The sequence below is a fragment of the Hemicordylus capensis genome, chromosome 2 (genome assembly GCF_027244095.1).
Source record: "Hemicordylus capensis ecotype Gifberg chromosome 2, rHemCap1.1.pri, whole genome shotgun sequence".
Lineage (NCBI taxonomy): Eukaryota > Metazoa > Chordata > Lepidosauria > Squamata > Cordylidae > Hemicordylus > Hemicordylus capensis.
The window spans coordinates 225,180,550-225,207,984 of record NC_069658.1 but is presented as its reverse complement, the minus strand read 5'-3'; the positions used below and the strand labels follow the sequence as shown (position 1 = coordinate 225,207,984).

General features: G+C 49.6%; 1 protein-coding gene across 11 annotated transcripts in view; it reads right to left on the bottom strand.

Moving 5' to 3' along the window:
* Positions 1-25,908, bottom strand: part of DAXX (death domain associated protein) — a 39,029-nt gene extending 13,121 nt beyond the window's left edge. The window contains exons 1-4 of one of the 11 annotated variants that reach the window (XM_053296908.1): positions 25,778-25,908; positions 23,258-23,645; positions 11,120-11,924; positions 956-1,194 (exon numbers count right to left, since the gene is read on the bottom strand). In XM_053296908.1, coding sequence (XP_053152883.1) covers positions 956-1,194; positions 11,120-11,924; positions 23,258-23,494 — 1,281 coding nt within the window. In that variant the 5' untranslated portion in view covers positions 23,495-23,645; positions 25,778-25,908. The other 10 variants (XM_053296912.1, XM_053296910.1, XM_053296914.1 and 7 more) reach the window with 10 other exon arrangements.
* Between the last annotated feature and the right edge of the window lie 1,527 nt (positions 25,909-27,435).

Here is a 27,435-nt window from a genome sequence, read left to right as displayed (position 1 = left end):
GGGAAGAGTTCTGGGGTCCTCCAGGCCATGCTGGAGTGGAACTAAAAAGGAGTTTGGTCAGTAGAGAAACTGCAGAGGTTGGTCTAGAAAGAACAGCCAAGGTGTAGGTGGAAAGGTCATTTTCTGTAAGCCAAGTTCCTTTCTAGTGTCTCTTCAGGATGACTCTAGTTTCAAACATCCAAGTGCCCAGAGCGTGGGGACCTTTTGGAAAGGCTGGAGAGAGGGAGAGGCACTTATGGTGCAGGACAAGTAGTATCCGCTGCACATAGCACTGCCCCAGTCAGAAGCCCCCCTCAGTCATCTCTATTTTGTGCCATTTCAATACATGCGTCATAGCTCTGATCAGGACTCTCGGGGGGGTGGGGGGGAAGAGAGCTAGTCTTGCAGCAGCAAGCATGAATGGTCCCCTTTGCTAAACAGAGTCCATCCTGACTTGCATTTGGATAGACGACTATATGTGAGCGCTGTAAGAAATCCCCCTTGGTGGCCTTAGGGGCCACAGCCCAGTGGCAGAGCATCTTCTCTGCATGCAGGTGGTGTCTGGTTCACTCTCTGGTGCCATCTCCAGGTAGGGCTGGGAGAGACCCTGCCTGAAACTTTAGAGAGCCTTTGCCAATCAGTATAGACCGAGCTAGATGGGCCAAGGTCTGACTCAGCACAAGGCAGCTTCCTATGACAAAGGAATGGAGAATCTACCCACTGCATCCCACCAGTGTTCTCTCTCATTGTTTTCTCCTGTGTGCAGAATGACTTTTGTTCTGGGCAGCAGGATCAAGGCAGTGTGTGCACACATGCAACCTGAGCGGGATCTAAAATTAACAGACAGCAAAAAAACCTTGTGAGGGCACGCCTGTGCGCACACCTTAGAGGGAACACGTCAGCCCCCCCCCCAAGGCTCAACATGGAAACCTCAAGCTTCCCCCAAGAGGCCTGACCTGCGCGCAAAGCCCTGTACCTCTCCGGCGGCAGCGGCTGCTGAGCCAGGCTCCTTGGGAGAGGCCGGCTCCCCCTGCTCTTGGCCGGCGGCTCCGCTTGCAGTCGGGGGCACCCGCTTCCGCCGCCACTCGGCCTCTTCGCTCTCGTCCTGCAGGTGGGCGTACTGGGACATCACCTGCTCCAGGCGCTGCAGGCTCAGCTCACGGTTGTGCCGCAAGCGCCGGGCCAGCTCCAGGTCTGTCAGTGCCGGGTCAGCATCTGCGGAAGGGAGAAAGGAGAGCAGGGATGGGCGGGAGAGTCCCAGCCCGACCCAGCCCAGGGCTCCGGAGACACAGGGAGCGGAGCAGTTTCCCAGATCTCCCCCCACCCACACACACCCCGCCCGCCATCCCGGGCACCACCAACCCTGCCTCACTCACACACCCTTCCCACTCCCCTTCGCAATGGACTTGGGGAGCCCTGCCCCTTCTCCTCTCCACACTGGGAAGAAGCCTCAAGGCAATGGGCTGCAGATCCTGGTCCTGCTGCCCAGCCCTCACTGGGACTCTTCCCATTTCCTTCTCTTACCAGCCAGAAGCCATGGAAAGCTAACCAGCCTCCCCAGGTACGAGAGGAACCCTTTCTTAGGTCCTTTTACTCTCTCCCCTGCCATCCCCCATCCCCATGAGGCTTCTGTTCACTTACAGGTGTTAATGTTGGTTTTTCTTTATGATAAAACAGGATTTACCAAACATCTTTTTTTTTTAAAAATGTACCCTTTCTGTTGCAGATCTTCAGCTCAGGTAGTTCAGATTCAGTGAGACACACACAGATTTAAATTTTAGTTACGAGACGGGCTACTCCAATCACTGGCTTACATCCAGACTAAGTTACTCATGAGTACTCCCACTGAAATTAAGAGAGCTGCTTGATCTGGATGTGAACCAGTGACTGGAGCAGCCCGTCTCATAACTGTGACATTTAAATTTGTGTGAGTGTATACACGTTTAAATAGGAGGGGGGGAAGTGTTACAGATAGGGAGGGAGGCTAGTCCAGTCACTGGCTCACTTCCACACTAAGTTACTCATAAGCAGCCTATTAATTTCAGTGGGAGCACTCAGTGCTTGTTTTCTGAAGACTGTCAGTCTGGCTGAGGGGGAGAGGTACATTGAGCTCCAGCACACAGCCAGCCAATCAGGAGCAGAGGAGGAGGGGTGTCGACACTCAGAGCAGAATCTTGAGCTGACCGACACGTGGAGGGGGCAGCTAAAGGTCTCGAGTTAAGAATTTTTAGATTTAAATTCATGTTAGGGAAGTACTAAGTGAGATATTATTTACGTTCAGCAATAATAATGAAAGAAATGCATGATTGCATTCAGTGTATTAGTAATTTTGTAGTCCTCAAGGTTATTTACAACCATTTTCTCCACCCTCCTCCCTCCCCTTCTGCAGTGGACACATCAGCTTCAAAACCAGCAATCCTCAGATGAGGAATGAATAGTGTGGCTGCAGTGTGGGGAGGCAGGAGGGCTCCAAGTACCTCCTGGAAGCCCTTCACATACCCCTAGGGATACACTTATCCCCTGTTGGGAACCCCCCAAGTTAAAACACTGGGATTTTTTTTTTAAAAGAGCAAAACCCTGCAACCGTACATTTTTAAAAAGCCAAATATTCGACTCATGTCTACATTTATTTACACACATGCCTGGCCTGTTTTACCATCCAGGTGATGAAAAGCATTCTAGGTGGGGCTACTTCTGAAAACTTCTCAGAAATGCTACCAGAAGACAAAACTAAGACCAGCCTGAAGGATTGTATCTGGATGGTGCTTTGCCAGGCACAGTTCTGAGCGGTGACGCAGACCTATGGAGCTTGGGCTCTGCAAGCTTTTAGCCAACTCCTGCCTAGAGAAGCACAGAAAGCCAAGTCAAGCCACTGGCCCCACTTGCTCCATATCATCTGCCCTGACTCGTAGTGACTCTCCAGGGCTTTGGGCAAAGAAGGGTCTTTCCGCAGCCAAGAATGAGCCTGCCAAGTTCTCCTGCATGGAAAGCAGGACTAATCATATGGTTTGTTCCTGCTACTGCTTTTAATCCTTATTACTTTTTGACGGTTATTGTAATTATGGTTGCCGCCAACTCGTTTGGTGGCAACTCGGGACCAGGGCCTTCTCTGTGGCTGCCCCAGGGCTTTGAAACTTGCTTCCTGCTGAAATAAGAGCATCTCCTTCTCTGTTTGTTTTTAGGAGGGCTCTGAAGATTGACTTATTTTTCCAGGCCTTCAACTGATACCAAATTTTAAAGTTGTAATGTGTTTTATTTTTATGATTTTTATTTTTATATTGATTTTAAATGTTTTATATTTTATATTATATGTTTTAATTCTGTACACCGCCTAGAGATTTCGATATTGGGCAGTATATAAATTAAATACATACATACATACATACTTGTAAGCAGGGGTCAAGAGATGTTGGCTCTGTTCACCAGCCACACTAAAATTTTACTCATCAAACTATATTGGCACATTACTCAACAGGATTTTTCCCCACTCATCAGGCATCCATTTTCACTTGTCACAAACAAGTAGACTAGTGGATTTCCTGAGCCCTGCTTGTAAGGCTGCCTGGGAGTTATTAATCAAAGTGTGGAATATAAATACACAAATGTACTCAATGCATCATCCTATCAGCTGATTATTTATTTATTTATTAGATTTATATACCGCCATTCTGCTACGGCTCAGGGCGGTTCACAATTAAAGTTAAAAAAAAATTTTAAGCTATAGTTGAAGTCAAAGTCATTAATTTCTGGCTTTAAGAGATCAAGGTTAAACCGACTTCTTGCCATCTCTAGAGGGACCTCAGAAGAGAGAGGACAGCAGCTCTTTGAGTGCCTCTCCCTGGGAGACCAAAAGGCCCAGAATCATTCATTGAAGCTCACAGCACCCCACCACCACCAGATACACCCCATCTCCATCTCGCCTTGGGCAAAGACAGATGAGGCACTTTTGGCTGCTGGTCTCAGAGCAAGCCCCACACAAGGAGGGACTGTCCAGAGGTTGCAGGAAGCCAGAAGTGGCAACAGAAATCCAGACAAGGGTACCTTCTGAACAAAATCAATCCTTCTGGAAGGGAACATAAGGGAGCTACTTTATACCTAGATGGATCCATCCAGCTCAGTACTGTCTACACTGACTAGCAGTGGCTCTCCCAGATCTACCTAAAGATGCTGCCAGGGAGTGAACCTGGGACCTTCTGCATACAGCGCAGAGGTTTGATCACTGAGCTATGGCCCACCCCCTAAGAGGAATATTTTACAGTAGACAGCACACACATGTAGCCCTCCATCCAAATGCAAACCAAGGAGAGCTTGCTTAGCAGTTCATGCTCGCTACCACAAGGACAGCTCCTCATGGCAGCAGCTAGCAACTGAGCAGGCTTTGCACGTGCCCAGTTACCAAAATCTAGTCTTCCCTCCCCAAGATTGGCCTGCAATATTCATCAGAGGATCAGGGCAGGCAACAGTGGACAGCAAATCCCCCCACCTGTTCCACAGTGGTTGCTAACACCTTAAGTTTTCAGACACCATCCTAGACAGGCCAAAGTGGGGAAACACTAGGAGGGGGAAGGATGCACTGATCCCAGGAGACACCTTCCTCAGAATTACTAAGAACAGCAGGAGCTCAGCAGCAAACAAGCCCCAATCCCAAAAGTCTGCACAAGTGTCTTTCTCCTTGTGCAAGGCAGTGACGAACCACATGCAAGGCACTGAATTAAGGCTGCAGGAATGGACCTGAAAGGACCAGGGACACCCAGAAGCCTGGCTGCTTTCCCACAGGAGAGAGGCGACTCATACAAGTAGGTGTGTCACGGTCCCTGCAACATATACGCATGTCCAAGAATTCAACTTCTCAAGCATCAGGTCTGTGTTATGATTATGATACTGCATTCAGATATTTGGCCTATACAAAGGAGAGTCAAGAGGGAGTGTGATTCAACCTTGAACGGCACAAGATAGGAACTTTGCACTTTGGATCCCATCAAAGCAGCGTGGGCTGTGCTATATTGGAGGATATAGTCCATGAAAGCTAGGCCCACAAATTTCGGCCACTGCTACAAACTCAGGGAACGAATGCTCATAGTGATTTCTGGCAGTGTCTACCCCGCTTCAGATAGAATATGGGTGAGAATGCACAGAAAGTCTTAAGTGCAACAATGCCATCACCCCTTTGTTGTTTCTACCTAAAGGATTCAGATAGAATCCTTTGATAGTGGTTAGAGTGCTGGACTAGGACCGGGGAGACCCGAGTTCAAATCCCCATTCAGCCATGAAACTAGCTGGGTGACTCTGGGCCAGTCACTTCTCTCTCAGCCTAACCTACTTCACAGGGTTGTTGTGAAAGAGAAACTCAAGTAGGTAGTACACCGCTCTGGGCTCCTTGGAGGAAGAGCAGGATATAAATGTAAAATAAAATAATAATAATAATAATAATAATAATAATAATAATGGTGGCACAGTGGTAAAACTGCTGCCCTGTAACCAGAAGGTTACAAGTTCGATCCTGACCAGGGGCTCAAGGTTGACTCAGCCTTCCATCCTTCCGAGGTCGGTAAAATGAGTACCCAGAATGTTGGGGGCAATATGCTAAAATCATTGTAAACCGCTTAGAGAGCTCCGGCTATAGAGCGGTATATAAATGTAAGTGCTATTGCTATTGCTAATAATAATAATAATAATAATAATAATAGCAGTCATTTCTGCACAGAGAAAAATGTTAGGGTGACAATGAACAAATTGTACTCTCTCCGTGGAGTGATCTTTGGAGGACATTCCTGCGAATTTCCACTCCTCTGACTACATTGATAAAATTTTACAGTCGATTTTGTGTTTTTAGAGTGTTAAAGCTCTTAAGACACTATTACAAGTCTGGCCGCTGCAAGTCCAATAGTCAGGACAATGAAAGCACAACAGCCTGAAGTAAGTGCAATGATGCTGTCACCTCTTCTTCATCTGCAGGGCTGTAGACCCTGTCAAAAACTGCAATGAGCATTCATTCCCCTCCAACGGTACTGACTACCCCAGCCGGCTTCTGCTCGAACAGCTTCACATTTACGGTTCTAAACACACTACAGTGGTGCAAGACGGCTGGGGCAAAGCAGAGGTGACTGCAGCAGATTCCCGGTTAATCACATGTGGGCAGGTGGTCCCACGTGAACTGAGAAGAGCAGTGCATGGCCAAGGTGTGCAAAATGCCCCACCCCGCAACCTTTTCCCTGCAGCCACTCGTACTATCGGAGCTTAGATGAGGAGAAAAGAATCAGTGAGGAGACAAGGCCACCTCCAGCCTCAGAGGCAAGATGCCTCTCAATACCAGCCGCAGGGGAACAAGAGGGCATGCCTGACTGCGGGCTTCCCCCTGATTCAGCAGGGCTGTTCTTATGTTAGCTGTGGGGAGGTTCTGGCACCCTTCAACCACATGTCCTTTCTGCTGTTGAAATTAGACACCCACCCCGTTCTCTATGTGATTACAGATTATTCCGGACTAAGATTAATTAGACCTTACTTTTGACAATGTTTAAAAGATACACCCCTAGTTGTTGTTTTCCTTCTCCCTCTCTTTTTCCTCTTATCTTTCTTTTATAACCTGGTTTGAGACAATGAGTATTTCTGTGGCATATAACACTTTGAATTACAGTTAGCTGCAAACTTGTTTACTTAATATCTGAAAAATTGGAAGTGTAAGCAAAATATAAAACAAACTGAATCCAGGTTTAACCTGATTTGTATTTGAGCTCTTAGTGCTTGTCTTGTATTTCTTTGATTTGTATTTCTTATTTTTTTTACTTTGTACTTAATCTGGGAAGGGTGTTTGGTTGGACAGGAGCATTTTTGCTAGGATGCCAGCGTATTTCATTTCTGTAAGTTGAAAGCTCAAAGATGTTATCATTCTTTTGTTTCCTTTTTTATATATACTCAACAAAATGTAATAATGTAAATGTAATGTAATCGCAAATGTAATGTGTGATTACAGGATCCCTGGTTTTACCCCAATCATGTCTATCTTGGCCCCAGCTGTAGAGGTGAGCTGGTCTTGCGGTAGCAAGCCTAAATTGTCTCCTTTGCTAAGCAGGGTCTGCCTTGGTTTGCATTTGGATGGGTGACTGCTAGCTGCTAGAAGAAATTCTCCTTAGGGAATGGGCCATAATTCAGTAGAGGAGCACCTGCTTAGCATGTAGAAGGTCCCAGGTTCACTCCCTGGTAACATCTCCAGGTAGGGCTGGGGAAGATCTCTGCCTGAAACTGCTGCCAGTCAGTGTAGATCACAGTTTCTCAACCACCGGTCCCTGGACCACTGCCGGTCCGCGAAGGGTGGAGTGCCAGTCCGTGACTGGGAGTCAATCCCACCCCTAAACAACTGCAATCAAGGCACTCACTTCCTCAATTTTGCACATGGCACGGAAGAGGAAGACGAGGAGTATCACAGAGGTGCGGAACCCTGCTCCCGCCTTGCCTCCACGTGCTGCTGAGATCTTCCTACAGCTATCTTATTCCCTATCTTTACAGCTTCAAACTGTATGCGGTGCGGGGGCATTGAGGAAAAGGTATGGCAGTGGGCACCACTTGAAGGGCTGCTGGTTCTTCCATGCACACTGTTTGCAGCCAAAGGCTGATTGATCGAAACTCAGCTGCCTATTGTGGCCGAGGTGCCTTGAGCAGGAAAGCTGTTTCCCTCTTGCATTGGTGGGGCGTTGTGGTCCTTCAGCCCCCTGTAACCCCCTGGTCTGCACCACCGGTGGAAGACGGCGGTCCCCTTTGTGACCTCGCCAGGGGGTGGAACCTCTGGCTGGGATCATGCTGTGGTGAGGGCTAAGCAGCGGAGGGAGGGAGGGAGGAGGGCCGCCTTGGCTCGGGCTTTGCAGAAAGGGAGTGCAGGTGGACCTTCCTCGGGGGAGGGGGAACAAGCACGTGTACCAAGGAGGGCTATGTGGCGGAGGGAGGCGGTGTGGTGCAGGGAAGAGGCAAGATACCATTTTGTGCATTCATGAAAAAGGGTCATTGGATGAATAGCACTGGAATGAAGTGATTCTGGGGATTTGATGCCCAGCGCGGTTCGTGTCCGATCCCAACCGATTTAAAACCAGCTGCCTGTTGCGGCCAAGGCACCTTGAGAGGGGACACCATTTCCCTCTTGCATTGGTGGGGCATTGTGGTCCCTCGGCCCCCTATAACCCCCCGGTCTGTACCGCCGGTGGAAGACGGTGGTCCCCTTTATGACCTCGCCGAGCGGGAGGGACAACTTCTTGCCGGGATCATGCCATGGTGAGGGCTAAGTGGTGGAGGGAGGGAGGGGGCTGCCTTGGCTCGCCTCACCGCGACGTGTGGGCAGCATGTGGGACCACGTGAGCTGCGTGGCCCCCAAGGCAGGCTGGTGTGATTGATGCACGCTGAGAGTTGAGAGGGGGGCATAGAACTGCGTGCTGTGAGAGAGGATGGGGGAACACCTGCTACACTCTGGTGAGCAAGCACAACAGCGGCAGCTCTTGGACCCAGGCGACCTTCCAAGCGCGGTCTGGTGCACCATTGCCTCTCCCACCCTGAACAGTGCCTCATCTCCCCAGCGAGGAAGACAAGGCATCCACCACTACAACACCCCCCGCCATCTCAGAATCACCCCCTTCCCTTTAACACCAGGTCCCCACCACTCTTCTTCACATTTTCTTTCACCATAAAAAAAACCAAAACCATTCCCAGCACCTGCCACGTAACCGGTTTTAAGGAGTTTTGGAGGAGCTGCGCAGGTTTCATTAGGTCCACCTCACGAAGTGCACATCTAAGAGCAGGATCCAGATCAAGCCGGGTGATCATGACCACGCAGCATTGACACAAATGAGAAATGACTAAATTAATTTCAGTGGGTGGTCCTGACTAACGTGGTCTGGATCCAGCCCTGCGACTACACAACTCCTGCTAAAACTCCACCTCCCTCAAGAGAGGGTTAAACTGTAGACTTTGGGCTCTACTGACAACTTGCCCAGCTCTCCTCTCCTCACCACCTTTTTGCTTTGCTTGACATCCAGCCTGATGATGAGTTTTGGGGAATTCAAAAGCTTGCTTGTGTGTTGTTTTCATTGGCCCCATGTAGCTTCTGAATTTTTCTAATGGCCCAACATCCCCTCTCCACTGAGTAGTCACAAGCACCCCCATCCCGCACATACTGAATACATACTGGAGACATATTTGTTCACCCAGGCTTTTAGATTCAGGGGTTCTCAACCTTGAGTCCCCAGATGTTGGTGGACTTCAACTTCCATAATCCCCAGCCATAATGGCCAAATGCCATTGTGGATGGGGGTTATGGGAGTTGAAGTCCACCAACATCTAAACCCCTAATATTCCATGTTTGCAAAAGATTCCAAATTTAATCATTTTAATGCTTATATTATTTCAATTGTAAACTGCCCAGAAATGCAAGTTTTGGGCAGTATAGAAGTCTGATAGATAGACAGACAGACAAACTTAAACCCCCTTTACTGACTGCTGGTCCAGGAAACTGCGCATGAAGAATGTAGCGGTCCTTGAAACTCTGCATGAAGAATTTAGCAGTCCTTGACTCCAAAAAGGTTGAGAAACACTGGTGTAGATGACCCTGAGCTACATGGACCAATGGTCTGACTTGGTACAGGGCAGCTTCCTATGTGCAGGATGACAGAGCACTGGAGGAGCTGGGTGGTTCCCTTACAACATGGCTATGCAGCCTGAGTCTCCTCCTGCCTCACCCTTCATATTACAGCCTGCTAATTACCTGTTGGGACCGCTCAGAGCACTCTCTCGCTCGAAACCAGAGCTGTTGCTCCGGTTTCTCCCCAGCCCACACAAAACCACCTTCCACTCCACACACCAAGGGACTAGTGGATTCTGTTCCCAAGTAACTCACTCGAGGAGGGAAGTGCCTCACAGACCCATCTCAGGCACCTGGGATATCTGTAATAATTCCTGGAATCAAAGCTAAAGAAACTTTTTGTTTCTGTTTTGTAACATGCCAAACAGCACAATCACACTTGCAAACCTGCTTGAGAGAGAAGTACAATGTCTGCACTAGCTAGTTTCAGTTCTTGTATGGCAGGTTTACAGACTGATCATCAAGTCTTAGATTTGTGGATTTTATTGTAAAGGGCTTTGTTGTGGGTTATAAGCCACTCTGAAAACCTTGCAGGGAGGAAAGAGCTAAAGACACACACATTTTAAAGAAACAGGTTAAGTGTCATGTTTTAATCTATCAATACAGATTGGGTTTAATATGAATTGTCCTCCATTAACTTGTCTAATCTTGTTCTAAAACCATGGGCTATCACCACATCCTGTGGCAATGAATTCCACAGATTAGGCACTGTTAAGAAATGCTTCCTTTTGTTTGCCTTAAGTCTCCTGTCAGGTTTCACTGGCTAGCTCTTGATTCTAATGTTGAGGGGGTGGAGGAATACCTTACCTCCGTCTTCATGCTCCACACCATGAATCATTTTATAAGCATCAATTATCTCCTTCAGGCACTATTTTCCTAAACTAAAGAGTCCCAAACTTTTTAGGAAGCTGCACCAGCCTCCCGATCATTTTGCTTGCCCTCTTCTGAGCCTTTCCCAATTCTATATCCTTTCTGAGATAGGGCAAAACAAACTGCACACAGTATTCCAACTACAGCCACATCGTAGATTTGTATGAGGAAATTATAAAAACTAGCCGTTTTATTTTTTCAGACCCTTTCCTATGATCCCTAGTACGGAATTTGCCTTTTCCCACAGATGCTGCACACTGGGGTTGACATTCTCAGTGAGCTGTCCACGGGGTTAGTCACTGACAGCAAAGACCCCCATTTGTGTATATGTGGATTTGGAGCCCCAGTGTGCCTCTCCTTATGCTTATTGTACCACATGTGCCATTTTGTTGCCCAGTTTGGAGAGATCATTTCGAGCTCTTGCAATCTGTTTTGGCTTTCACCACCCGGAGTAATTCTGTATCGTCTTGGCCATCTTGCCCTTCCCCCCCCCTGCAAGGTAGGCTAAGTAGATACCCCCACCCAACCCCACAGTAACAGAACCCCCCACATCACCACCATGTGTCCAGCACCTCCACCAACAGGGGGACGCTGGCAGGATTCCCGCCTCCCACAGCCCCCGGCCCTGTCCTTCAGCCCCCAGGCACTCACTGGGCCGGTACTGGTCGGTGAGGTGGCTGCCAAAGTTGTAGATCAGGTCCAGGTGGCGCCGCTCCTGCAGGCGGTTGCCCACTTCCCGGAAAGCGTCGGCCGCCATGCTCTCCATCTGACGTTTCGCCAGGCCCAGGCTGTGCCGGGTGCTTGCCTTCTGCACTACTTTGAGGATGTCGTTGTAGTCCGGGAAGGCCTCGGGGTGGTTGATGAGGCGCTCGATGCGGCGGTTGACCTCTGGGTAGCGGGTCCCGCGGTAGGGGATGCGCTGCTCAATGACACGCCCGGTCAGGCTGTTGCAGTCCTTCAACTCACAGAGGCGCTCAAAGATCCGCATCATCCGCCGCTTCAGGCGGCTCTCCTGCAGGTACGCCGAATCGCCGTCATCCAGCTCCTCCAGGTTCAGCTCCTGCTCCTGCAGGCGACGGATCTCCACTGCGTAGATCCGCAGCAGGTTCTCCAGGTACCGGATCTGCCGCTTGGAGCCGCCACCACCGCTGCTGACTCCGCTGCTGCTACGTGGCTCCGGCTCGGAAGGGTCCGAGGGGGCAGGGGAGCCTTCGAGGGTGCTGCAAGCCAGCTGATGCCTCTTCTTCTGAGAGTGGGCCTTGAAGACAGTGCAAAGCTCATTAATATAGACGTAGACCTTGCTGCGCTTGGCCTGCACCCGCGTCAGGCAGCGGCCCAGCACGTTGCGGAACTCCACCGAGGCCAGGAACTCCGGGCTGGTCTTCTCGTGCCGGCCAGCCAGGAAGGGCATCACCTCCGGGTGCTCCTTGGTGTGCTGTGAGCAGAAGGCAACAAACTGTAGGGGAGGACAAAGGCAGGTCAGAAGGTGCAACTGGAACAAGCCCTCTACCTTGCCCGGGAGAGCCACGAGGGAGCATCACAAGGCAGATGACAGCTACTCCAAAAAGGGACGCTGAAGGCAACAGGTGAGGTGGAAAGAGGCAAGGCACACATAGACAGGCATGCCTCCTGGGAACCTCCACCCAGGAATCACACATTTAGGCTTAGCTCACTAGCCAGCCATTATCTGTGGTCACCACCAATCCCTTTCCCTTTTCTCAGATCCTTTTCTGGAACACAAGCACAGGATTTAGAAAAGAAGCAAGTCTTCTGTCATTTGCACTGGGATACGGAGATGGTAAGCAACAGCAGGAGCCCTCTCCTACTGCTCAGAAAAGATTCCTGCTGTTTGTTACCTTCTCAAAAACAATAGTAAAATGAAAATTGCGAAATTTAAGACCGACAAGAGGAAGTACTTTTTCACACAGCGCATAATTAATCAGTGGAACTTTCTGCCATGGGAAGTGGTGATGGCCACTAGCTTGGATGGCTTTAAAAGGGGCTTAGACAGATTCATGGTGGACAGGTCTATCAACAGCTACTAGTCTGGTGGCTGTGGGCCATCTCCAGCCTCAGAGGCAGGATGCCTCTCAATACCAGTTGCAAGGGAGCAACAGCAGGAGAGAGGGCAAGCACATACCTCTTGCCTGTGGGCTCCCCAGAAGCATCTGGTGGGCCACTGTGTAAAATTGGATGCTGGATTTGATGGGCCTTGTGCCTGATCCAGCAGGGCTGTTCTTATGAGACTGCTGGGGTGGGTGGGTGAGGAGATCTGTGTGATGCTGGATGTCCTGCCTGCCAGAGGGCTGGACACATTTGCCACTGGTGAGCTGACAAGTGGATCTGTAGACACCTGCTTCCAGCTCTGCCTTTAGAGACGCTTAGAAAGGTGAAGAAGTAGGCCACAAGCCTCTCTCGGTAATCCTCATCATGCTGACTGTCAGCCCACCCCCACCCCGAGTGAGCATTTCCAGAAGCTACCCTCTGCACCTGACTTGATGTGTGAGCCCTGTAAGATATTCCGCTCAGGGGATGGAGCTGCTCGGGGAAGAGCAGAAGGTTCCAGGTTCCCTCCCTGGCATGAGAGAGATTCCTGCCTGCATCCTTGGAGAAGCCACTGCCAGTCTGGGTAGACAATACTGAGCTGGATGGACCAATGGTCTGACTCAGTATATGGCAGCTTCCTATGTTCCAACGAGGCACCTCCCTTCCCTCCAGGACTGAAACCATTTCCTGTTCCTAGGTTTGCGGGTTCAGGCTGCAGTTTTTAAATGCCAGTCACATCAAAGAAAAAAGGCTCCTGAATTCAGCAAAAACATGGAAGGTAAGGCAAGTCAGATATGGGAAAGGCCCCAAATTCAGCAGGTGCCTGTCAGAAATGGACAAAAAGCAGGCAACGGACAAGCTTGTCTTTGCAAAAAATAAAGCAGCAGCAGTTGGAAGCAAGGTCAGTCTGGCCCTGGAGAGGAAAGGCGAGGGAAGTAGGCCAAGTAGCTGCTCCAAAGGCCAGGCCCGGCCTGTGTGATCAGGGCATCTGGAGAGAGGAGATGGATCAATCCAATATCAAAGCCTAGTCACCACTCAAAGGAGCCCCTTCCTAACCTTTTATAAAATCACAGTGTTGAAGGGAACCCTAGAGACCATCTAGTCCAACCTCCAACCTCAATCCAGAGTTAGAGCATTTACCCCTGTGCTGGAGCTCATCGGATAGGGTTGTGTACTGAGAATGCTCGAGACAGAACTGGATCATGTGATGTTAATTTCCTGTTGCCGGAGGCATCCTATCCCCAGTTCTAGTTCTGTCTTGCTTGAGCTTACAGTTCTGGAAGAGAGCTCTTAACTTTTCCGATATTATTAGCTATCTATTTTCTTTCTTCTATCTCTCCCCACCTTCCACTTTTTAGATTGTGCGAGGGTGGGAAGGGAGCTGCTCTTAGAACTGGATTTCAAACTGCTTAATTTCCCCCACAAACTACAACTTTTTTATTTTCTGATTTGGCTGATTGGAATTGCAAAATTCTTTTCCTCTTTAGTTGATGTCTTTTCTTCTCCGTGGAGCTGCCTCATGCTGAAGGGCTCCTCCGTGGCTCCCTCTCTGAGGGATTGCAGCTGCCGCGGGACCTGGGCAGCTCAGCGCTTACTGTGGCCATGCCCCCCAAACAGGCTGTACCGGCTGCTCCCACACCCGCCATTTTGCCCTCAGAGGCACTGGCTATGGAACAACTTTTTAAAAAGGCTCCCCAAAAGACCAAGCATTCAGGGGATCCGCCCCCGATAAAAAAAGAAGAAGGGCAAGTCCGCGTCCTCTCCCAAACAGGAGAGCTCTGTGCGGCTCAGCGAGTGGCTCCTAAGAAAAGCCGTCTGTACAAAATCGAAACCACGCAAGCTGAAACAGCCAGAGGCAGACGACCAGCGATCCCCTGGCGTCTCTGACCTCGCCCCTAAGGGGCCCAGTGTCTGAGGGGGAACCGGCTACCCCGCGTATTCCCTCTGCACTGCCTTCAGAGCCAGCCTTGCCCTCCGTCCCTTCCAGCCGGCCACCAGAGGCTTCGCTGCCATCACTCCAGAGCCAGTAAGTGATGCTACTCCTCCCTTCGCTCCTCATATTATGACAGGGCTGAGGGAAATTTTTTTTTAAAAGGAACACCTAGCGCCTGAGCCACCGGCAGCTCCGAATGATAATCTTGGTAATCCTGTACTCATCACCCCGATTCCATCTCTTGCCCCTGTGCCTTTACCTCCCCTCTGCTCTATAAGACAGGGTAGGGAGTGCTTCTCCTCACCATCGCCAGATTCAAGTCCCCGCAGGGACACTATCCCTCTCTCTGAAAGGGGACTGTTTGCTCCTACACTGTTCCCCAGACACAAAAGAAAACCAAATCGCTGCTCTCCTCCTCCTGAAGAGGTGCCCAGGCCCAAACGCCCTAAAGACGGGTCAACTCTTCCCACCCTGGCTTACCCCCTCCCTCCTGTACCCAACCCTCACCCCACCCCTGTACCAGCCCCAGCCAGCCCCATTCGACCTGGTTCTGCTTCTGAGTCCTCCCTTTCAGGGGCAGAAGACCCAGTGGACCCTGCTGAATCCAACAAAAAGGATGGGGAGTTATCCGATGAAGAGATCGCGACTCCAGCTCCTATCTCCTCTAGACTCTTCTCTTCTGCAGATTTTGATGTTGTTCTCTCTAAAGCAAAGAGGACCATCAATGATGTCGCGCCCTCCAGAACTGCCGAGCCCTCTCCATCTCTAGATCAAAATGTTTTCCCCTCTACTTTCAATGCCACTGCCACAGTGCCCTTTCAGTCTATGTTTCGCAATGGCAACACCCTGCATCATCCAAACCAATTGGCAATTTTCCTGAAAAACATTATTGCCTCCCTCAGGATGTAATGTCTCCTCCAGCCACCCCAAAGGTAGACCCACCTGTGGCACAAATGGTCTCTGGATCCATCATTAATATTGAAGGCCAAGAACAAATACAAACCCAGGAAGAGACCTCTGCTACATCCATTAGAACAGCCACCACCAACTCCATTTTTGCCCATTCCTCTGTCCTCTGTGCCAAGGAGCTCGTAGCCCTTGTTTTGCCTGAAAATACCAAGCTTCGTCAGGGCATCAACAAAATGGCCAAAGCAGAGGCCCTTATGGTTGATTCCAGCTTGGATTATATTAGGCAGTCCTACAGGGCCATGGTTGCTGGAGTAGCTGTACACAGATCTCTTTGGCTATAGAGTTGGAATGTGGATGCCAAGTCCAAACTCGCTCCAATCTTTTTTGGCCCCTCCTTAGACCCGATTCTCTTAGAAACCAGCGATAAAAAGAAGGCCATGCCATCCAATCACAGAGATTCTCACATGTTTGTTCATAACCCACCTCAGTCCTTTCGTCCCAACAGACAATTCCAAGGATCTTCAGCTACCCAATTCTGAGACTTCCGCACCCAATCCTTTAGAGGCTTTGGCAGACCACAATGGCGCCAGCGGTCCAGAGGTAACCCGCCATGGATCCAACACCTGATCCTTCTCCTCAGCCTCGCCACCGTCTCGAAAACAGTGATGGCCCCACTGTGGGCAGCAGGCTGTCGGAATTCATCACAACCTGGATGTCTACATCTCAAGACAAGTGGGTGATAGACACAATATCGAATGGCTACACCTTAGCTTTCTCCTCCCCTCCACCCCACCACGTTATCCTTTCTCCACGCTCCAACAATTCAGAAAAACATCTTCAAATGATGCAAGCAATTCGTCATCTTCAAGCATAGAACAAGTACCAGCTACATAAAGATTTCAAGGTATATACTCCTTTCTCTTTCTCGTTCCCAAGAAGGATGGCTCCTGGAGAGCAGTCCTAGATTTAAAACATCTCAAACGCTTCATTCGAAATAAAAAAATTCAGGATAGAATCCCTTCACACCATCAGAGAAACCATCCGCCCAGGAGACTATTTAGCCTCAGTGGACCTCTCAGAGGCCCACCTTCACATCCTCATCAGGCAGGAACACAGGGTCTTCCTTCATTTTGCATACAACAATCTCCACTTCCAAAACCGCACACTCCTGATCCGGCTCTGCTCTGCACCCCGTGTTTTTACAAAGATCATGGTGGCAGTCATAGCCCACCTCTGCCTCCAGGGGGTGCACATCCATCCTTTCTTAGATGATCTTCTCATCAGGTCTCCCACGCTCTGGCTACGAGAAGAGTTGCAACACAGCGCAGGACTTCATCTTGCTTCCACAGGAAAGGATAGACAAGGTTGCATCCCAATTGCACCCCCTGCTACACCATCGCACCGTGGATGTCATGGTTCTCTCTCAAGCTCTAGGTTCCATGATAGCCTGCCTGGAATATGCCCCATGGGCCAGTTGGCATTCCCACCCCCCTCCAGTGGTTTCTCCTTCCGTTCCAGGAGCTGATCATGGCAGCTGCCCACAAACGGGTTGTCCTTCCAGAGTCAGTCCACAGATCCTTCCTATGGTGACTATCACCAGCTCTTCTCAGGGGTGTTCCACTATCCAAACAAAGTCATCATGGATGCCAGCCTCCTCGGATGGGGAGCCCATTGTCTAGGTCACCTGGCCCAAGCCCGTGGTCTCCTTCCGAAGCAAAGAAGTTAATAAACTACTTAGAATTTTGGGCAGTTCGCCTCGCCTTTCTCCACTTTCATCGCCTCGTCCGAGGGAAACACATTCTCATCAGAACCGACAACGTCACCACCAAAGCGCACATCAACCATCAGGGCGGGACTTGTTCCTGGATTCTGATGAGAGAATCCAACCTTCTATTCCAATGGGTGGAAAGCAATCTGACATCCATAGTGGCCAAGCACCTCAGTGGAACTGAAAAAATGCAGGCAGACTGGCTCAGTCTCCAGTCTGTAAACACAGCAGAGTGATCTCTCCATTCGTAAGTATTCTCCCAGGTCACTCACGTTCTTGGACACCCTCAGGTAGACCTCTTTGTGTCACCCACCAACCACCTGCTCCCTCAGTTCTTCACAAGGTATCACTCTCCTCAAGTGGAGTCGATGAATGCCCTGACATTGCTTTGGCCCAAGGCTCTACTCTACACCTTCCCTCCAACCGCGATAATTATGAAGGTCCTTAGGAAGTTCATTCTAGAACAAGCAGAGCTAATCCTCCTAGCCCCCTGTTGGCCGTTGTTCCCAGATCTCCTAGATTTTTTGATCCGACCCCCGTGGCCCCTGCCCGATCGGCAGGACCTCCTTTCCCAGGGACCTCTGCTCCACCCCGATCCAGAGTGGCTGCAACTTTATGCCTGGAGATTGAGCGCAAAGTTAGCGGCCCAAGGCTACTCCAAGTCAGTTCAGGATACGATCCTGGCCTTTCATAGGCCATCCACTACTAGAATCTACCAGGCTACCTGGGCTGCCTTCCTCCGTTGGTCACGGGCAAACCACAAGGACCCACTTCTGGCCGGAGTTCCAGAAGCACTAGCCTTTCTGCAAGCGGGTTTGGAACTGCGCCTCCGAAGTGCTACCCTGAGACACCAAGCTTCAGTGCTGGCATCCGTTCTCAACATCTCCAGTTCCAACAATGCAGCATTCAGTCTCCATCCTCATATTGCTAGATTTCTTAGAGGGGCCTCCAATGTCACTCCACCCCCTGTTCGACACTTCCCTCCTGGAATCTCAACAAAGTTCTGAATGCATTGACCAAGCCTCCATTTGAACCACTTTCTACCACTCCCCTCAAGCTCCTTTCATACAAGCTCCTTTTCCTGATAGCTGTAACTTCCGCTCATAGGGTCTCCAAGCTAGGAGCCCTTTCCGTCTGCAAGGAGTTGTGCATGTTTCAACTTGACTCAGCAGTTCCCAGACTCAACCCAGCTTTTATCCCAAAGATCAACGTCTCTTTCCACAGATCTCAGGACATCATCCTGCCCTTTCGCCCATCCCCATCCCATCCCCGGAAAAAGATCTGGCACAAGCTAGATGTCCGACGCGCACTTCATGTTTCTATCAAGCACACAAAGGACCTCCACAAGTTGGATTCCCTTTTGGTTTCTTTTCACCCTTTTTCGTTGGGCAACAAGGTCTCCAAGGCCTCACTGGCACACTGGATAAAATCTTGTATTCTCTTTGCTTATGTTATCCTTAATCTTCCTCCTCCTGGTGGGGTCATGGCTCACTCCACAAGAAGTGCAGCCACGTCAGCAGAGTTTTCAGTTCCCCTTTCGGAAATTTGTAAAGTGGCCACATGGTCCTCCATTAAACACTATAAAATCTCCTCTTTTTCTACACCCCAGACGGCCTTCGATCATAGAGTTCTCCAACAAGTGGTCTGAAACATCCTGCCCTCCCTTTCTATCGTCTCTCCGCTTTGGCAAGTCCCTTGATGAGCTCCAACACAGGGGGGAAAGCAACACTGGCTTACCATGAAGGGTTCTTTTCCCCTGTGTTCGGAACTCATCAGCCCCACCCGGATGTCTTGTCCTAAAGTTTTCTCCTCTGGGAATATTGGGTGGTTTTCCTATACCTTCCTTTTTTGTATGTGGGAAGATGGCTCCCAGGGCTATAGTATCAGGCTGTTCTGTCTTTACCTGTCCTCTCTCTGCTACAGTTTGGAATGGCCTAATTATTTTTTCTCTTGAGCCTTTTCTCATGTAGAGTCTTCCGTACTCCACTCTCTCCTACTGACTTCTCACACTTTTTGCGACAACCCCGGAACTGGGGCTAGGACGCCTTCGGCAACAGGAAATTAATGTCATGTGATCCAGTTCTGTCTCGAGCATGCTCAGTACACAACCCTATCTGATGCGCTCCGAACATAGGGGAAAACAACCCTTCACGGCAAGCCAATGCTCCTTTCTTAATAGGTGGCTGCCTAGTTTCTGACTGAAAACCACCAGAGAAGGAGATACCATTATCTCAGTAGTGAACTGGTTCCATTCTCTTGCTCTTAGGTTTTTCCTAACATTCAACCAAAATCTACCCTCCTGTACCTTAAGACCAACAGATACAGTCCTACCCTCTGGGGCAGCAGAGAACAAGTTTTTGTCCACTTTTGTGTAACATCATACACCTTCACCCCAGTCTTTTCTCCAGGCTAAATATACCCACTTCCTTCAACCTTTCCTCATAGGACTTGCCTTCCAGCTCATGGAGGAGAGGTCTATCATTGGCTACTAGTTGGAGGGCTACAGGCCACCTCCAGCCTTAAAGGCAGGATGCCTCTGAGTACCAGTTGCAGGGGAGTGACAGCAGGAGAGAGGACATGCCCTCAACTCCTGCCTGTAGGCTTCCAGCGGCATCTGGTGGGCCACTGTGCGAAACAGGTTGCTGGACTAGATGGGCCTTGGGCCTGATCCAGAAGGGCTGTTGTTCTAACCATCTTCATGGCTGTCCTCCAACACATTCCACTTAGTCTACATGTTTCGTAAAATGCAGCATCCAGAGAGCCAGTGTGGTGTAGTGGTTTGAATGTTGGACCTGAGTTCAAATCTCCATTCAGCCACGAAACTCACTGTTATGACTCTGGGCCAGTCACATATTTCTCAGCCTAACCTACCCCACAGGGTTGTTGTGAGGATAAACATAACCATATACACTGCTCTGGGCTCCTTGGAGCGACAGTGGGATATAAATGTAAAATAATAATTTTAAAAAACATGGATGAAGTACTCCAGGTGTAGCCTGACCAGCACAGAACAAAGTAGAATGATTATTTCTCATTGCTTGGAAACTGGAGTCGTATTAATGAAACTAATATCACATTAGCCTTCTTTGCAGGTACATCACGCTGCTAACTCATGTTTATCTTGTAATCGACTGCAACAAAGATCCTTTTCACATGTACTATTGCCAAGGGAAGTATTTCCTATCTGTGCATATTTTGCCTAAGAGCAGAACTTTGCATTCATCCCTGTTAAATTTCATTGTGTTTGTTTCAGCCTAGTAATCCATTATAGCAAAGTCACTTTGAATTCTATTCAGGAGTCTTCTAAGATGTTGGATGAAGGGGCAGAGGGAATTCTCATCAAAGCTATGCCATTGATAAAACTGTTGATGAGTCCTGGGCCCAGGAGAGCCCTGAGGCACCCCACTCAAAACCTCCCTTAAGGAGAAGCCATTCATAAGCATGCTTGGAGGATGGTTCTCCAATCACTGTGATCCCACCTGATCATTTGCTAGCCAAAACATCATCATGGAAGACACTGTCAAATGCTTTGCTGAAATCAACTTGTTACATTCACAGCATTCTCGTGATCTAGAAAGATACTAACTTGATTGAAAAAAAGATGTAAGATTAATTTGAAAAGATTTCTTCTTGACAAACCCAGGCTGGCTTGACAAACCCTAATTGCTGCCTCATCATGACATCATGAAAGGGATTATTGAGGAGGATATGGAGGTTGCAGAGAAGCTAAATGAAATCTTTGTGTCCATCTTCACGGCAAAGGATTCTGAGCATATACCTGTTCCTGAACCAAGCTTTTCAGGGACAGAGGCTAAAGAACTGAGTCAGACAGAAGTGACAAGAGATGATGTTCTAAACTGTCTGGAAAAATTAAGAACTAGCAAATTGCCAGGGCCACCATCCATCCAAGGGTCTTTAAAGAACTCAGATGTGAAATTGCCAATCTCCCTGCAAAAAAATATAACTTATTCCTACAATCAGGCTCCGTATCAGAGGACTGGGAAGTAGCAAACGGAACACTGATTTTCAAAAAGGGATCCCAAGGAGATCTGGCCAGTTAGCTTAATGTGTGCTCCAGGCAAATTGATGGAAAGCATCCTCAAAGATAAAATTGTTAAGCACATAGAACAGGCCCTGCTGGAGGAAAACAAGCATGGCTTCTGCAAAGGTAAATATTGCCTCACCAACCTTTTGGAGTTCTTTGAGAGTGTCAACAAGTATGTGGATCAAGGTGATCCAGTTCACATAGTATACCTGGACTTCCAAAAAGCTTTCGACAAAGTTCCTCATCAAAGACTCTTGATGGGGGACAAGTACATATATGGATTGGTAACTGGTTGAAGGACAGGAAACGATAGGTATAAATGGAGAGTTTTCACAATGGAGGGAAGTAAGAAGTGGGGTCCCCCAGGTATCTGTACCGGGACCGGTGCTTTTTAATTTATTCATAAATGATCTAGAAGTTGGGGTAAGAAGCAAGGTGGCCAAATTTGCAGATACTACCAAACTATTTAGGGTACTGAAATCCAAAACAGATTGTGAGGAGCTCCAAAAGAATCTCTCCAAACAGGGTGAGTAGACAACAGAATGGCAAATGAGGTTCAGTGTTGGCAAGTGCAAAGTGATGTACATTGGGACGAAAAACCCATGGGATTTGAGCTGTTGGTGCTGTATCCTCTGTACCATCAGATACAGAGGATGACCAGGAGAGGGATCTTGGGGTCGTGGTGGACAACTCATTGGCGAGAGTCAAGTCAGTCGACTCAATGTGCTGCAGTTGAGAAAAAGGCCAATTCCATGCATTAGGAAGGGGATTGATAATTAAACTGCTAATACTTTTTAAAGTAAAGCTGCTAACCATTTTTATTTGTTGTTTTTATTGTTTTGTTGTAAACTGCCCAGAGACTTGCATTTTGGGTGGTATACAAATGTGTTACACAAACAAACCAAAATGAACCAATGCCCTTATACAAAACTATGGTGCGGCCACACTTGGAGTACTATGTACAATTCTGGTCACCACATCTAAAAGAGGACATAGTAGAACTGGAAAAGGTGCAGAAGAGAGCAACCAAGATGATCAGGGGCCTAGAGCACCTTCCTTAGGAGGCAAGGCTACAACACCTGAGGCTTTTAGTTTAGAAAAAGGATGACTGTGGGGAGACATGATAGAGGTCTATAAATTCATGTATGGTGTGGAGAAAGTGGATAGAAATTCTTCCTCTCACATAACACTAGAAGCAGGGGTCATCCCATGAAATTGATTGCCAGGAAATTTAGGACCAACAAACTTCTGTTTGTTGGTCCTGAGTCCTATGGGTGTAGGGCAACATATAAATCTAACTGAATAAAGTACTTTTTCACACAAGGCATAATCAACTTGTGGAATTCTCTGTCACAAGATGTGGTGACAGCCAACAACCTGGATGACTTTAAGAGGGATTTAGATAACTTCATGGAGGAGAGATCTACTAGTTGGAGGGCTATAGGCCACCTCCAGCCTAAAAAGCGGGATACCTCTGAGTACCAGTTGCAGGTGAGTAACAGGAGAAGAGAGGGCATGCCCTCAACTCCTGCCTGTGGCTTCCAGCAGCATCTGGTGGGCCACTGTGAGAAACAGGATGCTGGACTAGATAGGCCTTGGGGGTGGCAGCGTACCTCCCTGCTGCCCCTTCCCTGTCCTCGGACGGGGACATGCGTGTACATGCGCGCCGGGTGCATGCGCACCCGCTACTTCCAGCCGAGGAAGGGGCAACAGGGAGGTACCGGGAGGCCCTCTGTAAAAGGGCCTCCGAACAGGTTCATGCACATCCCTACTTCCCACCCTCAGATATGAGTACTAAACTTAGACCAGCATACATGTGCCACTATCAGATACAGAGGATGAAAAGGTGCCTGCAATGCCAACTGTTCCAGCAACTCAGTCCTGCCACACGACTCAGGAGAATTATTGTTACAGCAGCCAAAGAATGCAATCGGCGACAAAGGTGTGAGAAGCAAACCAGACAGAAACTCTAATAGAAGGGGCCCTCCACATTCCCCTAAGAGTGAGCAGAAAAAAGGTAGACTTCTCCTAAGCACCGGAGTATCAGTCCACATTGAGGTGGGGGTCCTGTTCTGTGGTGGGACTTACCTCTGCAAAGAGGCGGTCATTCTCTGCTTTGAGGCTGGCAGGGTCCTTTCCCACAACAGTGGCCTTTGGACATGAGCTGCCCTTAGCCTGAGGTGGAGGCACAGATGACTCCAGGAGAGGAGCACTGCTGGGACCAGGCTCTGCATTTGGCACAGGCGGGGCCAGAAGAGGAGGGGGACCGTCATCATCTTCATCCAAAATGATAATACTGCTGCTGCTGCTGCAGGAGGAAGCCATGTCAGTGGCGGCGGGGAGCCCCACGCCAGGCCTAGTGACAGCTGGAGGAACTAGCAAGCGGGAGCAACATCTCAGGTGGGGGCAGGAAACACCCTGCTGTCAGTCCCCTCCCTCAGCACTGGCAAGCAAGCCAGCAAGGAGGCCCGGGCACCTGGAAGAGAAAAGAGGCAGGAGAACCACAGTCAGGGTGCATGATGAATGAGCAGTGACCCCCCACCCAGCATGTCCTGTCTCAAGGCTGAGCATGCGGGGGGGGAGGGGGGCACACGCAAAACAGAAACACCCCCTCCCCACAGGGTCAGTCGAGCAGGACCCCCAGGAAAGATATTAAGGCGAGAAAAGCGAGGGCTGAAAAACACCCCAGAGCCAGAGATTTGGGGCTTTCCAGCTGCGGAAAAAGCAAGCCGTGCCCCGTCCCTCCAGGTACCACCCCTCTCTCATCGGGGGTGGGGATGAGGGCGGGAAAGGGGGGCAGCCGCGGCCTTACTCCCAGGCAGCTCTTTCGCTCTCTCTTCCTGCTGCTGTTGCTGCTCCTTCTCGGGCTGCCAGAAGACGAGAATCGATTCCCCCTCCCAGCCCACCGCGCAAGATCGGAAGTCTCCGCCTCGCCCTCCCTGCGGACGCCGCCATCTTTCCTTACAGGTAGAGACCGGCTCTATTCTCCTTCACCATAGAGACGGGCGCTCGCCAAAGCGTCTCACCGCGGTCTCCCTTAGGCGGCCCCTACTCGACCTGCGCGTGGATCGCCGCACTAACTCGGCACGTAAAAAAAAGAATAGCTTTAGTTCTGCTCACGATGCACCCCCATAAAGGTGGAGGAACTGTTCTCATCAGAATTCCAAGCGGTGTGTCGCTCTAGCCGCTATCCCTCTCTGCATACTCCGCCCTTCCGCCGCCCATCTTTACGTACGGCAAAGTCGCGTCCATCTCTTTCATCGGCCTCTGGGCGCCGCCATTCTGCCGTACGGAAGACTCCCGCCCACTTCCTCCCACGTGGCCTCACGTTGACAGCAACGGCAACCCTCCTGAGACAGTGCTAGGTCACGCCCCCTCGGACTGGTCCATTCTCAACTATGGGCCGCCTCTGTGGCTGTATTTACGAGTACCAGTCTAGTCCTCCTTTTCTTACAGGCTGCTGCTGGTGGATAAACAACTGAGTAGGTCAGCGTAGGCGGGAGATTAAGAGAAACCGCCCACCTTTCATTGTCCGTTTAGCTCCCGGTGCGCATGCGCAACCGGCTTCCGCCTGGAACATTCCGGTGGGGAAAACCTCCTTACCCTTCCTGCCGGGGGAACCCTATCGTTCCACTTTCTTTGGGGGCTGCAGGAACATTCTTTCTGGGACAGATAAGGGCATCTTAGCAGCTGTTTGGTCTCAGAACCTGACCCCGCTGGCGTTCCGTACAATAAGATGGCGGCCGCCAGTGGCCTGGGGGCGGGAGAAGTTCGGCACAGCGACTGGCAGGGCTCAGAGGGAGCTTTCTGCGCATGCTCACGCCGATTTTCGGCCCACAAAATGGCCGCCTGCTAATAGAAGTACGGTTGCCGAGACGGGGCAACAGCCTTAGAGGCTCTCAGCCTTCGCGTTCTCCGTTGCAGTGACAGAAGCCGCCATGCGCGGGGCAAACAGGGTAACTCTTAAGCAAGGAAGCAGACTGGAGGAAACTCGCTTTTTGGCTGGAGCCCCGAAATAATCACGCTCTCTACGGTTAAAAGCAACAACAACAGAACTACGGAAGGATGACTCTCCACACTCCCTTTAAAGCCTCCTGACCCCCCCCCCAAAGGTTCAACGGCCGCGGCGGGGGGAGTAGAAAGAAGCTTCACCTGTTGGATTTCTACAGACATCTCTTCTTCCACCCAGCCAGTCTCTCCACTCAGTAGACGCCCAAGGCGGCCTCCAAGCTGCCTACCCGGCTGGCCACCTCAACACTAGAGCAGCAGCCTCTCTCCTGGCTGCCCGCTGCTGGGTGCGCCGCTCGGTTGCTCCTTAGCCGCAAGGTTTGTCTCCCAGCTGAAACGCAAGACTGGGGTGGCTGCCCCCTCGTCCTTTCCGCCAAACCTCGTCTGTTCCTGGTGTAGCTCGGGAAGGGTGGGCTTGTGCTGGTTCGCCCCCCTCCCGCAAAGGGTGTGTGTGTGGGGGGGCGCCACCATAGACGGGGTGGGGGCTGCGGCACGTGCAATCTGCCCAGGGCGCCGCCCTCCTCCAGCTACACCAGTGGCTCGGTTGGAATAAGAAAGCAAACTGCTTTTAGTATGCCTTGATTTTATTTTGACTCTTACCTTGTTAGCAGCCTTGGGCTTTTTAAAAAGAAAAGGCAGGATAAGAACCGAATGAGTCTTTGCGCTCTCTTGCTTGCACAATGATCAAAACGGGCTGGAGTAAAATGTTACTTTTTAATTCATGGTGCCAGTTCAGGAGGCAGGAGCAGTATAGAGTGCGGCCGCGCCACGCAGCAATGTTTGGGTCGCTCCTTGCTAAAGCAAACACCGAGTTATCCACAGAGCGGCGGCTTCCTTGCTGGGGTCCTTGCCTGATTCGCCAGCAGTCCAAAGAACGTCACAATGCTCTTCAGCAGCAGCCCCAGAGGGAGCCTTGACCCCGTTCTCTTTTGCCCGAGTTTTCACATCAGCCAGCGTGCTGTAGAAGCTAAGAGTGCCACACTAGGATCGCGGAAACCTGGATGACTCTGGGCCGGTCACTAATCTCTCAGCCTAATCTACCTCACAGGGTTGTTGTGAGGATCAGTATAGGCATATGAACGACTCTGGGCTCTTTAGAAGAAGAGCAATATAGACATGTATGTTTTATTTACATATTTAAGGCCATCTGTGAAACGGGATCAAATAGAAACCCAAAAGTAAAGTCTGCTTTATTTATATGGAACACTTGGTGTGCAGATGAAGGAGGTACATCCTGTAGTATGCAAAGAGCTCTTGAAGGACCAGGCTTTTTACTCTGGCCAGAACAGGCACACTAGAGCAACAGCTCTCAGTTCTCACATGCAGGAAAAAACAACACCCCAGTATCTTTAACCATCAGGAATCCAACAGATGTAGCAGGAACATTGTATGGTTGGATCTATGCCTGCCATGTAGTTTAAGGTACAAAACTGTCACAAAGTTACAAGATGGAACAGCCCCAGTAACTATGGACTTACTCTCGATGGTCTTTTGGTTTATTTGTGCCACAAAGAACATGACATAGGGTATATCTTATTTTCATACAATACGCTGTGTTTTAAAGCACTAAATGCATACTTTCCATATATTGTAAACTGCCCAAAGGCAGGTGCTTAATTCTGTTGCAAAGGAGGCTTGTTTTGCAAGTTCAGCAAGAGAAGCTTTTGACTGTCAACTGCCCTTCAAAATGGGTGAGGAATTGTTTTTTTCTTCTAATCACCATCACACAAATCAAGCCACCCTTTCCCCCAATAACTGCTGCCCTCTCTCACAGTATACTGTCCCCCTATCATAGCAGGAAGCTATTCTAATTTTCCCCAGCTACAGCTCTCCCCTGGTTATTTGGTTTGGAGAGCATATACTAGAGTCTCACACAATCCAGCACCAAACTTTGTGAACCTGTTCAGCTCTACACCTACCTTTTGGACAACCCTCTTATGACTGCAGCACAGAGTATAATGATGGAAGTACAGACAGGGCTCAGTTCTAACTATACAGAGAGAAAGTCAGTGTACTTTTGCCACACAAGACTAGCTAGATGAGACATAACTTTATAGCAATCAGTTTTGTTAAGAATATTTGCAGGGAGCTGAAAGTCAGATTAGTGGTCATTCTTCATCTCACTGTTGATTAGCTTTTGGAAAATACCAGCCTTTTCTCAAACCAATTATTTGCACAGATAGTGATGTTTAATTACTATAGAGACTAGAGTGGCTCTGGAGGCTGGTGGTGCATCACTCTGAACAAGTGGGCTACCA